Consider the following 16,782-nt stretch of genomic DNA (forward strand, 5'->3'; position numbering starts at 1 on the left):
TTGGGGGGGGGGGGAATAGTTAGCAATTAGCAAAAATAAAGAAACCTAGATAAGGAACAGATGACTACGCCCCCCCCATCTCCCGCCACCTGCCCCCAACAACACACATACACCCTCTCTGGTACTTGATTTCAGAGCCAGCGCCTGGGGTTTGCAATGTCCCTACTCTTAGTTACTATAAGATACAAAGTAAAACATGCAGGTCTATAGTTAATACAGATATCTACTCAGAACTAACTGATGAACGCAGAATTTAAAGAAAACCTAGGTAGTATTATGTGGAAAATTACACCCACAATACTATATTATATTGTATTTATATATAGTACTATAATAAGAAAATAAAACATGACCCCCCTCTTAACTTACTAGAGTTCTCTCCTTTTCAATATTCTAGTGTTCCTGTACCAGTAACTTGGGGGTAAGAGTTCATTAGGAGTGTTTCCAGCACCTGCCATTATCCATTTATCAAAACCCTTAGAACATATGCTACAAAGAGTGAACCCTGACATACTGTGGACTTTAGCTAGTAATAATGTATCAATTCTGGCTGTAACAAATGTAAGTCACTGCCGTAGTGCAAGACGTTAATAATGAGGGAAACTGTGGCCCCTGGAAGGAGTGGCTGCACTTTTCTGCTCTACTTCTCTAAAACCTTAAAACTGCTCTGAAAAAGTAATAATTTTAAAAATTGCTACTAACAAAAAAAAAAAGATGGATTTCATGCCTCATCACAAAAGTTATGATACGCTGCCATTTAATCAAGAGGCACAATTTAACAAGCGATAAACAGGAAAAAGAAATAAAACGAATTCAGGCTCCACTGATTCACAATTAGTGATAACACAAAATATCCTTCAGCGTCAGTCTGAATCTTCTAACTGTGGCTTGCTACACAACCGGAAAAATTACAGAAGCACCGGTTAAGCCATGCAAGATGATAAACTGTCTTCACCACCTTCGGCAACACTGCTTTGCTGTTTCTGTAACCCTTGCATAATTGAGGTAATAACTGGAAGTCAGTCTTATCTGTTTATCGAGCCGGTCTACCAGGACCAGCTATAATTAGCAACCACAGGCTGCTAAAATACCTGCCCTCATTCCAAACATCTCCCCTTTCCTTCTTTTCTTTATTCCCAGCTGGCCTTCTCACTCACCGCTATGTGTTACTGGCCATTGTCATCGGCACACAGCAAGATCTCAAAAGGGGCTTGCTTACCTCTGAATCCTTGGCCTGCTGATTTCGAACGACTATCAAATTGTACAGGATTCGGTCGTCGTCTGCCTCTGTGTGGGACGCATCGTGAGGCATGCTCCACAAATTCTTTTCATCATCTCTCACCAGCGTTGCTCCAAATGAAGAATATGGATTGCTATCACTGTGGTGTTTAAAAAAAAAAAGGGTATAAGCATTTCATAATGTATGTAATATATATAACATATGCATCCCATGTATGTAACATATGATAACAATAAAAGGTACACTATATACCCTATAATATAAAACATAATATATAAATACATATATTTCTAATGACAAGGTATGAATTATTGTCTCCAATAATTAAGCAGAGCACAATAGAACAATTTTAAAAATCACTTTGAAACTGGCAGAGAACAAAGCCTGGGTGGCTCAGCCGGTTAAGCGTCAGACTCTTTGACTTCAGCTCAGGTCATGATATCACGGTTCATGAGTTTGAGCCCCAAGTTGGGCTCCTCACTGACAGCATGGAGACTGCTTGGGATTCTTTCTCTCTCTCTCTCTCTCTCTCTCTCTCTCTGCCCCTCCCCCACACATGCAATAAATAAACAAATAAAAATAAATAAGTAACTTTGAAAAAGGCAGAGAACAGACCAGACACCTGGGCAGAGGTAATTTTACTATGTTAAACATGAAATTTAGCACTACATATCCCAGCAACAAAAACATGAAGGAAAATCCAATGGGAGAATAAAATTCTCGTGAGATTAAAAGAAGAAAACAATTCACAAGAAGAGGTGAACCTTTCACCGGCTCTGAATTCAAGGAAGCACCATAAATTTAGAGCACAATGGCACGGAATAGCCACCAAACTCCTTACCAGAAAATGAAGTGATAAAAATACGCGTATGCAAATACTTCCAGTAAACAATGTGGATGTTGAGTAAGAATTTCAGTAGCCCCCTTCTTGTATGTTTGCTTAATGATTTACCATTCACAAGGTGGTATCCGTGCTTGGGCTTATGGAGGAGGTGAGCCGCAAAGTGTCATACTCAGGACATGCTTGAACGTGGCCCTGGTTACCTTGTGTGGGACGCACAGGGCGGGTCATGCTGAGGCTACTTCCTTCATCTAATTATATGTATGAAGCACTGACTTCACGTTAATCACAGGGCTCAGTAAAACTGAGTGAAACAGACATGATCCCGGTCCTTGGACCTCACTTACAGCCCAGGGAGGGGAACACATTAATGATCAGGTGACTATATAATGAAAAACGGGGTAGGTGCTATAAAGGGGGAGTTCAGGGAGCCTTGAGAGGCAGTGGGAGAAAGCATCAGGTAGACATCATAAAGAAGGGGTGCTTGAGCTTTAAGTTGAAAGAACTATGTTCTAGGCAAATGAAACAACACATTCAAAGGCCCTGGGGTGGGAGGGAGCAGGGTGTAGGAATTGGAAGAAAGAGAACATTGGTGACAAAGTGATTTGGCCACAGTGTTTTCTAACATTGACTAGAAATGTGGTCTTTATTCCTAAAAGCAAGGTAAGATGTAAAAGGGCTTCAAACAGGATGTAATATGACATGCATAGAATTACATGTTCAAAGCCCTTTTTGGTTAAAGTGTGGAGAATGCTTTAGAAGGCTGAGAGTGGATCTGGGAAATTCATTAACATGCAAGAGAGGTAACTCAGGTGAGACACGACAGATATGAGGATTAGAACAGTGGTGTAGAGAAAAGCACACTATTCGGGAACGTGGACAAGGTAGGAGCTCTCCGGCTTGTTCATCTGGATGGTGAGGGCTGTCATTTTCTGGAGCAGAGCTCTAGAATGTCCCGTGATCGTGGGGTGGCCAACACACCTGCAGATGTGACGTGAGACAATGACAAAGGAGGACCAGAAGAAGACTCCCAGATAAGCAGACGACCCCTGGGAAGGAGGGATAGGAGTAGCTGACAGACGGGCTGGAGGTCAATATTGAGATTTAAACAGAAGCTAGCACTGGGGAAATCTTGTAATAGGAAGCGAAGTACTAGTCAGCAAAATGGGGTTCAGCAGCAGCAGGGGTGTGGGGGTCAGGCTACCAATCAGAGACTCAGACTTAGGAGAGCTGGCCAGGACCCACTTGTAAAAACTGGAGGAAAGGTGGGGATGGGGTTTTCGCACCAAGGCCATCAGGAGGCCAGCTATCTACATCAGACAGAGGGTTGAGACACCGGACCCTCAAATCCCTCAGGCTGCATGGTGGAGTGTAGGGGCTGGGACTGGACGAAGAGGTCAGAGCATTCCAGAAAGGGGCCACCTGTGGGGAAGCAGACACAGCACAGCCACACTGTTATCAGTCTCCCTGCCTTCACATACGCTGCCCGACATGCAAAGGCTGAAACGCAGAAAGCCCTTCTTCTTAAGAGTGGTGAGCCAATGAAAGAGGACACAAATGAGGCCTCGGTGCCCTGGCCACCCAGGCTTTAACGAGCATGTCAGATTCCTTCCTTCCTTCCTTCCTTCCTTCAGTTGTTTATTCGATGAACATGGAATGGATGCCTGCTGTATACTGGGCACTAGGCTGGGTGTTTCGGGGGGACTTGAAACCAAAGAGGACATTGCCCCTGCCCTTAGCGTAACTATAATGTAATGAGAAAGTGAAATTTTAAAAAGTTAAGTATAAACAGAATGTCGTAGGAGCAGAGAAGGAGTGACAACCTGTGTGTAGATAGGAGTTCAAGAAAGGTTTCATGAAGGTGACATCTAACCCAGACCTGACGAAGGCACAGCCTGTCGTCAGGAAGAGAAGCCCAGGGAAAGGAATTCTTGCAGAGGGAACAGCAGGAGCAGCACACAGAGGCTTGAGGGGCCCACGGGGCTGGGGAATTTCCAGCGTCCCTGAGTGGTTCCACCACGCGGTGCACGCACACAGGGAAACGGAGGGGTGGGAAGAAGAAAAGGTCATTTGGGGTCAGACTGATGACAGTGCTGGGGCTCGGGCTTTAGTCTCTGATCTGTGAAAAAGTGAAGGGGATTTTGAGCCTTGTTGGGTCCGGGTTTCAGAAATAACTCTGGAGAAGAAGGAACAAGGACAAAGCTTAGGAGGCTTAAGAGACAGTAGGTGTGGTGTTCACGGCCTGAACTTTAAGGTCCTACGTCAGGGGCCCGGGAGCGGCTGTGGGGGTGGAGTGCAGCAGGGGATGGGCAGGGCTCCCCTGGCAGAGAAAGACAGAAGCCCACAAACCAGCCACAACAAGAACGGCCGCTCAATTTAAATCTCATTTGCTGGGGTTACAAGGAAGGTTTCTTTGGGGAGGTGGAGTTCTGCTAATAAAAACATGTGTCCCCATCATGTGAAATACTGGTTGGGGTGAGCACGTACGACGGTGTGGCTGGGGAAACAGGGCGGGGACGGTCATGAGAGGCCGCGCCTCAGTGCAGTGAGGCAGGCAATGGCAGTGCTAATGCCCTGTGGCACGCAGCCCGGAGGTGCGAGGAGAGAGTCAAAGCGGATGTGGGCCAGGGATGCCTTTAACTGGGACGGCGCAGAGGAGGGAGGCCAAGGCTGACCTTGAGTTCACAGGGCAGTCAGAGAGGGGTCAGGATCTGGGTTTGGGAATAAGGACAGGGCCGGACATGTAGACTAGGGAGAAATGCACCTGTCTTTCTATCGCCTCGACAGCCTGGGGAGTAAGGAAAGGTCTCACGGGGATAACTAGACTTAAAAAGCAGGGATAGTGGGGTGATTGGAAAGACCAGGTGAGAGCCGAGGAAGACAGAAAGCTGGGCCAAGAGGAATACCAAAGGGCAGGCAGACACCGGAGAGGTGCCCGTGACGCAAAGGGTACCGTCATCACTTGCTTTCCGCCTGACAGCCACTGACACACCATCTCTGCACCACACAGTGCTTTGCACAGGGCTTCCACATCCCATCCTTCCTGTTACACAACCATCTGAGGTCAGAAGAGTAAGTAACACTATCCTGCTTTGCAGACGGGGACCAGCCTTCGGAGTTGCTTGACTTTCGGTGCTTAGGCGGCCAGCTGACAGCGTCCTCCCAGCATGAGGTCCCCCGTGGGGTGGCTCCAAGCAGTACGTGTCACAGATGTGACATCCAAATGCCGTGACGGGGATACACTCACGAATGGAGCGGCTCAGATAACAGCTACCCGTGTGAAGCGCTCCCCGCACAAACCGGCAAGTTCCCCCGGGGCGTCCCCTCCTGGCATCCAGACCCCAGGGGCACACAGAAGCTGCAGCCATGGCTGCTGATGCCATGGTACACGTCCCTCTCGGGCCACGAAACCCTAGTACTTCCCTGAAGCCACTCTTTTACTTGTCCCCGAATCTGCTTCATTTGTGTAAGTCTTGACTCTTCAATGAGCTGGCGAGTTCCTCTAGGGCAGAGATTGTACCCTGCACCTTCTGACATTCCACATGACCTGGCAGGGTCGGGCACAAAGAAGGTGCTTCAAAAGTACTTGTCAAAAAAATAAGTAAATAAAAAAGAAACAAATAAAAGTACTTGTCGAAAGCAGCAAAGTGACCTACTAAAGGAAATCTCAGACATAATTCATTGTGGTCACCTTTTTAAAGCTTCCCAAAAGCAGGTTTAGAAATTAGCCAGTATCCACCTGCATAATCGGTAACCGACAGCATTTGACCATGAATACCCTAGCCACTTTTCTAGCAAGCCACAATTTCTTTGCATGTTTTGAGATTATGACAGGTGCCTCCCTGGCAAGTCCCCGTGCCTCTAACAACCAATCTCTCTCTCCCTCCCTCTTTGTCTCTCTCTCTTCTCTTTCACCCAACACACACACACTCACACATGAACATGCGTGGCTCCGGCCAAGGTAAAACACAGCCTCTCCTGCTTAATCTGCACACCTAAAGGACGCTCTACAGGACAGCCAACACCAGGCCCGTTTGGAAGGGTTCGTGTCTCCAGACAGGGGCTGCCTCCAGAGTTCTCTCCATGCCTCGCCCTTCCCTAATTGTGAGCAGCATTGCCCCGGCATCCTATGAGTGTCAGACTGCCTGGTCACTGACACCTGGGGGGGACATACAACAGGAAAGAGAATCGAGAGCTTCTGCCTCTGGGTGAGCAATAACTCTGACCCGTGGTGTTTTCTTGTGGCTCCCTCCGTCCTCCTGAGTGTGGAATCTGACCTGTGCATCTGGTCAACCAAACACTGGTCAAGGTGAAGGTGAAGGAGGGTGTGTGTTCATGCAGAAGGTTCTATCAGACCCCACCCCAACTGGCTCACTGGATCCCGGATTCTGTGCTCTGGCATGCTAGTCCCTGCTCCTTTTATCCTGTACCACTACTCACCCACGGCATTAATCCACTTTATTTTAAAATTTTAAACCCTTGGAGTGGAGATACCAGAAGAAAGAAATGTCTAAAGCAAACAACTAGAGAGCTTGGGAACCTCTGTGTGCCAGAGACTGTGAAGGGAATTTTACTGTGTAAAGAGAATTCAGTGCAAAGGCCCTGAGGTCTGAGCCCAAGTAGCCCAGGGAGGACAGAAGGCAGGGAGGGAGGGCAGGTTGAGTCAGGAACTTCATTTTCTCTCCCTCCCCCATATAATGTTTCTAAAAGGTTCTAAAGAAAGTGAGAGCAGCTGTTTTGCCCCTGGCCACCATCTGCTGATGATAAATATTTTATTAACCTCGGGTATTTGAGAGGTGGCTCTGAAGTTACATTAGAAGCAGAAGCGGCTTTCACTCCCAAAATGTAGGATGATTCTACCCCTAACCCCACCGGGGAGCACAAGACTGAATCACTCCAGAGTCTCTCCTTTCCACCCGTCTACAGCTCACAGGAGACTCAAGACCTAGCAACACTGGACTCCCCCCCTGGGGACTGCGGGTGCAAAGTGCCGGTGGGCATTAAGGCTGCTTACCAAGAGTTTCCAGAACTTTCCATGAGTCCTCACTACCAACCATGTGTAAAAGATTTTGGAAGTCCCCACAGCATACCAGGCTGGCTGCTGATGCCCACAGCTGCAGTGACTTTACTGTTCTCCCCACAGACAGGCTGTGTGTCCGTGGTCTCTGGTTTAAGACTGAAGGCCTGGGTGGCACAGTCACTAAGTGTCCAACTCTTGATCCCAGCTCAAGTCATGAGATCATGGTTTGTGAGTTTGAGCCCCATGTTGGGCTCTGCATTGATCATGCAGAGCCTGCTTGGGATTCTCTCTCTCTCCCTCTCTCTCTCTCTCTCAAAATAAACTAAAAAAAAAAAAAAAAGAAAAGAAAAAGAAAAAAGATTGAAATCCCCAAAACAGTGAAGACACAAAATCTCCAGTAAACAGCAACCAAAGGTCTCAAAAGGCAAACCCCAAAGGCTGTCTGGTGGCACCCCCTTGACTACTTAAGGACTCCTCAACCGATTTCCCACCAAGAACTGAATTGCCTATGGAGCCCCTGGTTTCCAGAACTTTCCCTTCCTCTCTAAGGAAACCTCCCAGTGACAGGGCAGGTGGATCCAAGATCCTCTCCCTCTCCTTCTTTTCCCCTTCTCCCTCCATCTCTCTCTCTCTCTCCCTCCCTCCCCTTCCCCCTCCCTCATTCCCTTCTTTCTTCCTGTCTTTCCTCCCTCCCTGCCTCCCTTCTTCCCTCCTTACTTTCCCTCCCTTTTTCCTTCCTTCCCTCCTGCCGGATACTCTGGCTCTTTCTCAAAGCTTACAAGATCCATTATTTAACCGCAGTGTAAACATGGCTCCACAGATCTGGGAGTTTTTCTCAGCACGTCACCACCGAAGTCCATGACTTCCTTCAATGCCAGAGTCACAACCCGCCTCAGCGTGAAGGATGAAAAGCAGCGACGCGGGGCCTGTGCTGTGGCCCTGCTGCCTGTCCCGTGTTCCTGGGCTCCCTGCCTTCCATGGCCATTGTGTCTCATGCCTTTGTACGGTGCCGTCAGGCCTGCAGATGGCCCAGACAGAAACCCTGTGAGGCGGGCAGGGAGGCTGAGGAGACGCCAGGGCTCGGGAGAACGAGACCCAGTCCTTGGTCCCTCCTCTGCTCGCACTCATCCTGGTCACCTCACCCAGTCTCAGGGGTTCAAATACCACCTACGTGAGGAAGGTTCCTAAGTCTATACCTGTGTCCGCAGGTTCCTACGCCTCCTGCCTCTTCCCCATTTCTGTGGATGTGTGATAGAGGGCTCGAGCACACCGTGGTCAAAGCCAAGAGCCTGGTCCTCCCACGGGCCTCCCCACCAGCAGGCTCTGCTTGGATAATGGAACCTGCATCCTTCCAACCGTTCAGGCCAAAATCTTTGACGTCATCCTCGGCTCTCTTGTCCCCTACCTCCAGTCCATCAGAAAGTTCCATTGGCTCTACGTGAAAAAAAATGTCCACCTCTGCCCCTGCGACCCCGAGCCAAGGATAAAAGGAATAGGCACTAACACACCACACCACAGAGTCTGGGATCTGGTGAGCCAGGGTGGGACGGTACATCTTATGTAAGAATCCCTCCAATTATTTTTTCCGCTGATCTACCTCTTGCTACCATTGCCTCCCACCAATTCCATCCCTAATACAACAGCCAAAGCGATCCCTTTACTATGTAAATCAGACCGCGTCACCCCTCCCTCAAAACCCATTCAGTCTAGAATATAAGGCGAAGTCATCCAGTGTTCTGTGAGGCCCCATATGACACCCCAGGCACTCTGGCCTCTTCGCTGTTCCCTGAACTCCTCAGTCACACTGGCTGATCCTTCTACCTAGAATGCTTTCCCCCAGGTATCCACACACCTCACTCTCTCCCCTCCAAATTTTTATTTACACATCAGCTCCTCGGGGCGCCTGGGTGGCTCGGATGGTTAAGCGTCCAACGTCAGGTCATGATCTCACGGTTCGTGAGTTCGAGCCCTGTATCGGGCTCTGTGTTGACAGCTCGGAGCCTGGAACCTGCTTCGGATTCTGTGTCTCCCTCTCTCTCTCTCTGCTCCTCCCCTGCTTGCACTCTGTCTCTCTCTCTCAAAAACAAATAAACATTGGGGCGCCTGGGTGGCGCAGTCGGTTAAGCGTCCGACTTCAGCCAGGTCACGATCTCGCGGTCCGTGAGTTCGAGCCCCGCGTCAGGCTCTGGGCTGATGGCTCGGAGCCTGGAGCCTGTTTCCGATTCTGTGTCTCCCTCTCTCTCTGCCCCTCCCCCGTTCATGCTCTGTCTCTCTCTGTCCCAAAAATAAATAAAAAACGTTGAAAAAAAAAATTTAAAAAAAAACAAATAAACATTAAGAGTAAATTTTTAATAAGTAAATAAATAAAATAAACACCAGCTCCTCAATGAAGCCTGCCCTGAATAATCTACTTAAAATGGCAAGCATGCTCCCCTGCCCATGCTCTGCCTTTTCTTTGTCCTGTACACTTACTTACCTTCCAATTTACCTATTATGTTTGCTGCTTCCTCTCCCACTAGAATAAAAGCCCCATGGGGACAGGATCACTACCTACTTTGCTCAGTGATATACTGCAAACACTTAGAACACCACCTGGCTCGTGGAAGATGCTCAATAAATATTTGCTGAATGATGAATTGTTGTTTCCCGAGTTCACAGGGCTCTGAATGGCAGAAATGAGTCTAGAATCCTTGTGTCCAGACTCACAGGCCAATTAACATTTTTTAGCTATTTAAGCTTATAAAAGTAGGCTCACAGTCTTGTGGGAAGAAGCAGACAGTTATGTCAGGTGACAGTGCTCTGAAGCACTTTATTCACATGGTGGATGAGGGACAGAGAAAGGGCATGGGGACACTGTTTTAAAAAGGGTTGTGAGGGAAGCACTTTATGACAAAATGATTTCGAGCACTGACTTGAATAAAGTGAGGGAGTTACGCATACAGGTAAGTGGAGGAAGAACATTCTAAGTGGGCAGGGCAGGAAGTGCAAAGGCCCTGAGGCAGCAGCGTGCTTGGTGTATCTGAGACCACTATGGCTGAAGGATGAACAGTTTTACCTTATGTGCTGACTCTAAAATCGAAACCTTGTATAATAGCCCTAACATGGAAACCACCCAAAAGTTTGCCAACAGAACAGATGAACAAAACGGATGCCCTATAAACCAATGAGAATCACAAACCAAGCTATACATAGCAACTTGGATGGCTCTCACACAGTTTGGTCTCACTTAGGTAAAGTTTAAAAGCAGGCAAAAATGAAAATACACTTTTAAGGTGCACACATATGTGGGAAAGCTATAAAGAAAAGCCAGGAAATGACTATCACAAAGGTCTAGATACAATCAGGAGTGGGGGATACAGGATGAAAGGCAGCTATCTCTTGCCCTGGAAGGTGGTTACAAGAATATTCACTTCATAGGTGTTGTTTATACTGCACATATTTTTATATGTTTTTAATTTCTAATATTATACATATAAACCTGAGTTTTTAAAAGCTAGGAAAAAAATAATAAGAGGCAATACAGTAAACTCTTACCACCTTTCAGGCAGTACAAGGGACTGATAGATACACACTGTCTCACCAAAATTATTCCCTAAAAAAAGCACAGAAGAACAGAGTGCATAGCATACAGTTGGTACAAAACTATTTATTAACCAGACTAAAAAGGATTTCCATTACTAACTACAAAAAAAAAAACCAAACACCTATTTTACCCAACATTTAAGCAGAATTTACTTTTTAAACAAAGCTGGAGTGATAAGATCACTTCAAGAGATCTAGAGAATGAAAAGTTCCAGGAAACCTAGATCATGCGATGCCTAAGGGAAAGAAATTTCATCTTCTCAGGAACTTCCAATGTCACTGAGATTGACTTATGCAACTCACGAATGGGGAAGAGGGACACTGGAGGTGGCCTGGGAAGAAAACCTTTAAAAGTCATCCTTAGACCAACCTTGAGGGGCTGACTTCTTGGTAAAGCATTTACCTCCTACTCATTGGACGTGAGGCCCTGTTCTGGGAACTGTGCCCTTGACCTCCACCCTTCTTCTCTTTTAAGAAGGTAAATGTACAGGCTTTGCAACAGATCCTTCCAGCCCCTTCCTGCAGCAGGAATCTTTTGTGCCTCTCTAGGCGCTTCCTGTGAATCACCGTCTGGCCCAGGGCTCCAGGCTTTGTACCTGCCAGTTCTGCAGGAAGTCATGGGTGAGCTGTGTTAGCTCAGACGAGCCTGCCACACATAATGGGAAAAGAGTCAGGCCATCTGGGCCCCGGGCTGAGAGATCTCACTGACACGAACACTTCAGCCAACATTTTTTAAAGCCCTTCCGAGGGGAGAAGACAATTTATTCAACTCAGAGGTCACGGGAGCCCACGCCGCGAAATGAAAAACTGCACACATGTGAAGAAAGGATTATTGTCCTTCTTGAGCTGGTGGTGACTGCCTTCCAAATAACTTAAACCCACCACTTTCCTTTCCCACAGGCACCTGCTTTCACCAGCCTGAATCAGAAAATCGGGTCCAGTGGCTCTCGATCCCAGGTTGTAACGATTCAGGGCAAGTCTCATCCGTCAAACACAGTTTCTAGCACACAGCCCATAAGCCGCTAGCTACACCCCTCCCTGCATACTAGGTGGCCCCTGCTATTTCTACGGCACTAGAATAGAATAGGAGTTGATTCCCAGCTCAGCCAGCTATGCCTCTGAGCTAGCTACAGAAGCTCTTGTGCCTCAGTTTCTTCAACTGTCAGGTGGGGATTATAGACCCAATGACAGTTGAGGCTCCTCATTACCATATCTGTACCTTTTCCCACGTACTGAAATTTATCTGTCCTCCGAAATCAAATCACCGATGCTGGTGGTGCTTTGGCAGCCCCCGAGGGAGGGGCACGTCCCCAGCTGAGGTCCAACAAGGCAATGCTCTGCCTCTTTGTGTCAGCTGTCATCCTGTACACGAGTGGACTTTTCGTGGTGTATTTAATGCCGCGTCATTTGCATTTTTGTGCTATTTATTGGTGATTCTGCTGTTTAGAATGGCCCCCCAGCATGGTGCGGCAGAACTAAAATATGTGTGTTCGACGAGCCTCACTCAGGCATCAGTCACAGTGCCGCTGGCCCTGAGTGCAATGTCAATGAATCAACAATATACTAAAACTAAGGTGTCTTTACGCAGAAGCACACAGAAAACAAGATACGTGTGGACCAGCTGACAAGTCGACTCGCAGGACAACAACCCTGGATTTTCCCCTTGGAGCAATGAGTACTTTCAGTCACCATCTGCGGGGGCCACAGCACATAGCCACAAAGAATAACGAGAATCGGGTGTACCTCACAGGGTTACGGCAAAGATTTAAGTAACAGGCGTACAGGCAGCGCCCAGTACACGGGGAACGCTAAGCACGACCTATGAAAGGTCAGGAGAGCTGAGCGGGGAAGGCTCCCGTCCCCACCTCAGTCCTCACCCCCGTCTGCATACCCAAGCAGGAGCCGCAGACGGAACGTTCCTCGATGGTTCCGGAAGTTCCATTCTGTTGCCCACGCTCACACGCCCTGTTCCAGGCCTTCTCAGAACCGCATGGAACAACCATCAAAGAGCAAACTGAGGTTTTATTTTATTTTTCTCTACTGGGGACTCCAGGCACTGCAGAAAAAGGAAACCCCGACGGCTGTAAATTCTGAGAGATACGTCCGTAAATTCTGCTATCTGGCGCAGAGGCTGTGGACGGGCATGGAGGAGAGCAGGGAGCCAAAGAGATGTGGAAGCTCATTATGTGGTTCACGTAGGTGGCTGAAGGGAGAGCCACAAACGAAAACTCAGCCGTGGTTGTAATTCTCCCCCTTTCTTCCTTAGCTTTTCAACAAGTGGACAGTCGTGGTGCTTATCGGTTATCGACAGCCCACAGAAATTAGAGCTTAGAGTAAGTAACATTTAGAGAGTAAGAATTGCACTTCTCTGCAAAACTTCAGTGACCCTCGTGAGATATGCTTTAGTGTCATTCCGTGGCAGGCTCTTCCAGGCCCCCCATGCCCGTCTGTATTGAATGTCATGTGGCAGTAAACTCTGGTGCCAGAGGGCTTGGACATCGCTCTGCTTAAAGGCTGTGCTGACTGCAGCTGCACCTCTAGAATCATATCATTTCAAGGGTCACAACTCACGCTCATGGGGGATTTTTATATGGCAAGAGTATGCTTTCATCGCCGATGGAAGAAAGCCATGCTATAAAAGTGAAATAAAAACCAATGCATTAAGCTCACTGAGCTCATTTTCCCAAAAGTACCCCGTAGTGGGTTGAATAGCATCCCCTAAAAAGATACGTCCAAGTCCCAAACCCCGCTTCCTGTGAACGTGACCTTATTTGGAAATAGGGGCTTTGCAGGTGTGATTAAGTTAAGGATCCTGAGACGTGATTAACCTGGATTTACAATGGACCCTACATCCAATGACTGGTGCCCTGGCAAGAGCAAAGAGATAGGCATTTGAGACAGAGGAGAGAGCACAGGGAAGAAGACAGAGGCAAAGCCTGCAACTGAGCTGCCAGAAGCCAATGACACCAGGAGCCACCCAAAGCTGAATCCTGCAAGAAGCAATTCTCCCTAGAGTCTTTCTGGCTTCCAGAACTGTGAACGAATACATTTCTGTTGGTTTAGGCTACCAAATTCATGGTAGTTTGTTGCGCCAGTCCTAGGAAACTAACGATACGCACCCCATACGTTCCTTTTAATTAGTAACATGAAACCTCGAGCCAAAAAGTCATTTACTGTTGTACAGACAAGTGATCAATGAGCTCGCCATTCCAAAAAAATCCATTTGTCCTCCATGCACGTTGGTTCGTTGTGGTTTTGATCACTATTTACATTAGGGAAAGGAATTAGTGCAGGGAAGAATGGCACGCAGAACCTCCGACCTTCCACGGTGACTGAAAACAGGAGTCTTCTAGGATTCCGTCCTAAAATCGGAGTCAAGGGCAGAAAACCGTGAAACTGAACAAAACCTCTGCTTTTCTTTGGGCCTGGAGCCTGGTGTCAAGGTCAGGCCACGTGTCCTTTCTCCAGACCTACTCTCAAGCTTCCTGGCATTAGAGAGGACTGCTCACCTATTCGCTGGTGAAGCAGCCCCGGGCGGCTAAGGAGTTGGGCAATCTGGCTGGGGTGGCAGCACCCACCTTCGAACTGTAATAAGCACAGGTGAGTGACCGAGGGATGAAAAGGAAGTAAAGAGAAACCATCACAACCTGGGGAAACTTTCCAAGGCTTCATCACAAAGCTGGCAACTGACATGGGCCTTAAGAAGAGCAGACTCTTGAGAAGTAGGACAGAAAAACAAAAAGTGAGGCCCCTGGGTGGATCGGTCGGTTAAGCGTCCGACTTTGGCTCAGGTCGTGATCTCACAGTTCATGATTTCAAGCCCCGCTTTGGGCTCTGTGCTGACAGTTCAGAGCTTGGAGCCTGCTTCAGATTCCGTGTCTCCCTCTCTCTCTCTGCTTGTCCCCCGACCATGCTTAGTCTCTGTCTCTCCAAAATAAATAAACGTTAAAAAAAGTTTATAAAAAGAAAAAAACAAAAAGATGTTTAGCTACCAAATGTGACATGGGCAAAGACACCAGGAGGGAAAGCAGTGTGACTGCACCTGTCACAAGCAGAAACTAGAGAAAGCAAAATCAGAGAATCCGGGGAAAGAGGAAGCACGAAAGAAGGCGCAGAGGGTCAGCACAGAACTGTGTCCTGCACGCTGAGAATACAACATCACACTTCTTTCTCTTGTAACCCTCAAGAGAGCAGTGTTCATGTAGTCAGCCAGGGGGCAGAAACCACACTTCACGGTGGATGGGTGCTAAAGAAGACAGGGAGGGGGGCACAGTGAACAACTCTTTCAAGACATTTGTGCCAGCCACAGAGGAAAGCAAAGGATGGCAATTAAAGGGCTTGGCCATATCAGGATGAATTTTCAGTCAGGGGAGGCCTCAGCATATTTCTAGAACAAGGGGAAAGGAAGAACCAGTGGAACAGAGAGAAATACAGATCGCAAACCAGACAAGGGACATGCTTTTCCCTTCAGGTACACGGTTCCAGAAAAGGCAAAAAGAATGAGGTCGAAACATAAAAGGCATGATCAGACTGGCAAAGGAGGAGAGACTAAGAGCCGGTTTTCGTTAAAGAACAAGAATCCTTAGTGCATTCTGGAACAGGATTGCAGGTGACCATGCAGACAAAAGACAAGTGTAATTTCCCCAACCATACCTCCTCCAGGTACCGTTACCTAAGGGCATGAAGCAAAACTTGAAAACCATTACTTTACCATCAAGGACTTAGCTGAGAGGAGGGCATCTATACAAAACCTTTCTTTATAAATGAAAGGAAAAAAAAGACAAAAGATGATGTAAAGAATGAAGTTCTCCATAAAATTAAAATTAAGGCCATCTGGCCACATGATCTCACCACACCAAGATTTCAAACCAGTCACTCTGGAAAACAATCTGGCAGTCTGTCAAAAAGTTAAATGTAGAATTACCATACGACCCAGCCATTCCACTCCTGAGCATATACCCATGATCACTGAAAACACACATCTGCTCAAAAACTTGTACACAAACGTTCACAGCCCCAAAGCAGAAACAACCCAAATGCCCACTGGTTGATGAATGGATAAGAGGTATGTAAATGTTACATCATGGATGAACCCCAAAAACACGATGCTGAGTCAAAGAAGCCAGACGCCAAGGCCACATATGTGTGATTCCATTTATACCAAATTTCCAGAATAGCAAATCTATGAAGACAGAAAGCAGATTAGTCGCTGCAGGAGAAGGGGCCGGGCAAGGAAGGGAGAGTGGCGAGTGACTGCTTAATGGGTGTGGTGTTTCTTTCAGTAGTGATGAAAATGTTCTCTATTAGAGAGTGGCGATGATTGCACAACTTTGTGAATATACAAAGGAAAAAAAAAAAACACTGAACTTCTCACTTTAAGAATAAATAAACAAACAAAAAGGATTTCAAACCAGACCTCCTGATGACGTGAGTAGGAAAAAACATACAGGTACCCACACACACACCTATCACTGCCCCACACATCAATCACTAAGTGGCTCTTCCCAAACCTTGCTACCCTGAAACGATGCCAGAATTGACACTAAACCACAAAAGACCAGTCCATTCATATTCACATGCTCAGAAGAATAACAATGATAATTAACAACAACTAGAATTTATTGAGTGTTTACTATGTGTCAGACATTCTACTAAACACAGGGATTAGCTCATTTCATTTCTCATGGAAACCCTTTGAGGTACACACTGTTCTCATCCCCATTTTATAGATGAGTAAATTAAGGCACAAATAAGTTCCATAATTTGTGCCCAGTCACCCAGTTGGAATTTTCACCCCAAACAATCTGACTCGTGAGGACTATACATACTGTTCTGTCCCCCATTGGCTCCATCCTCCTAAAAATCACTTGCAAAATGTACTGACTTACAGTAAACCAGGGCAGGTCAAGATTTTTAACTCCAATAGCAATCCTGGATGGAAGACTGGAAAGACCCAAGGCACTGAGAAGGAGTGCTGTATTTCTAGTGACAGTGAATATTGACAAGTTGGATGTACAAGCCAAGCATGAAATTCTAGGTTGTTACCCACTTCATTTGGGACCAAGGGAACTTCACCAGATGTCTCCCTGCCCATGTTGA

At 47.2% G+C, this 16,782-nt stretch overlaps 1 protein-coding gene across 3 annotated transcripts in view; it reads right to left on the bottom strand.

The window, feature by feature from the left end:
• MREG (melanoregulin) overlaps positions 1-16,782 on the bottom strand; it is a 63,083-nt gene that overhangs the window by 40,704 nt on the left and 5,597 nt on the right. For all 3 annotated transcript variants that reach the window (XM_042950088.1, XM_042950089.1, XM_042950087.1), the window contains exon 2: positions 1,220-1,379. In XM_042950088.1, the coding sequence (XP_042806022.1) occupies positions 1,220-1,312 (93 nt within the window). In that variant the 5' untranslated portion in view covers positions 1,313-1,379. The remainder of the gene's footprint in view (positions 1-1,219; positions 1,380-16,782) is intronic.

The sequence above is a fragment of the Panthera leo genome, chromosome C1 (genome assembly GCF_018350215.1).
Source record: "Panthera leo isolate Ple1 chromosome C1, P.leo_Ple1_pat1.1, whole genome shotgun sequence".
Classification (NCBI taxonomy): Eukaryota; Metazoa; Chordata; class Mammalia; order Carnivora; family Felidae; genus Panthera; species Panthera leo.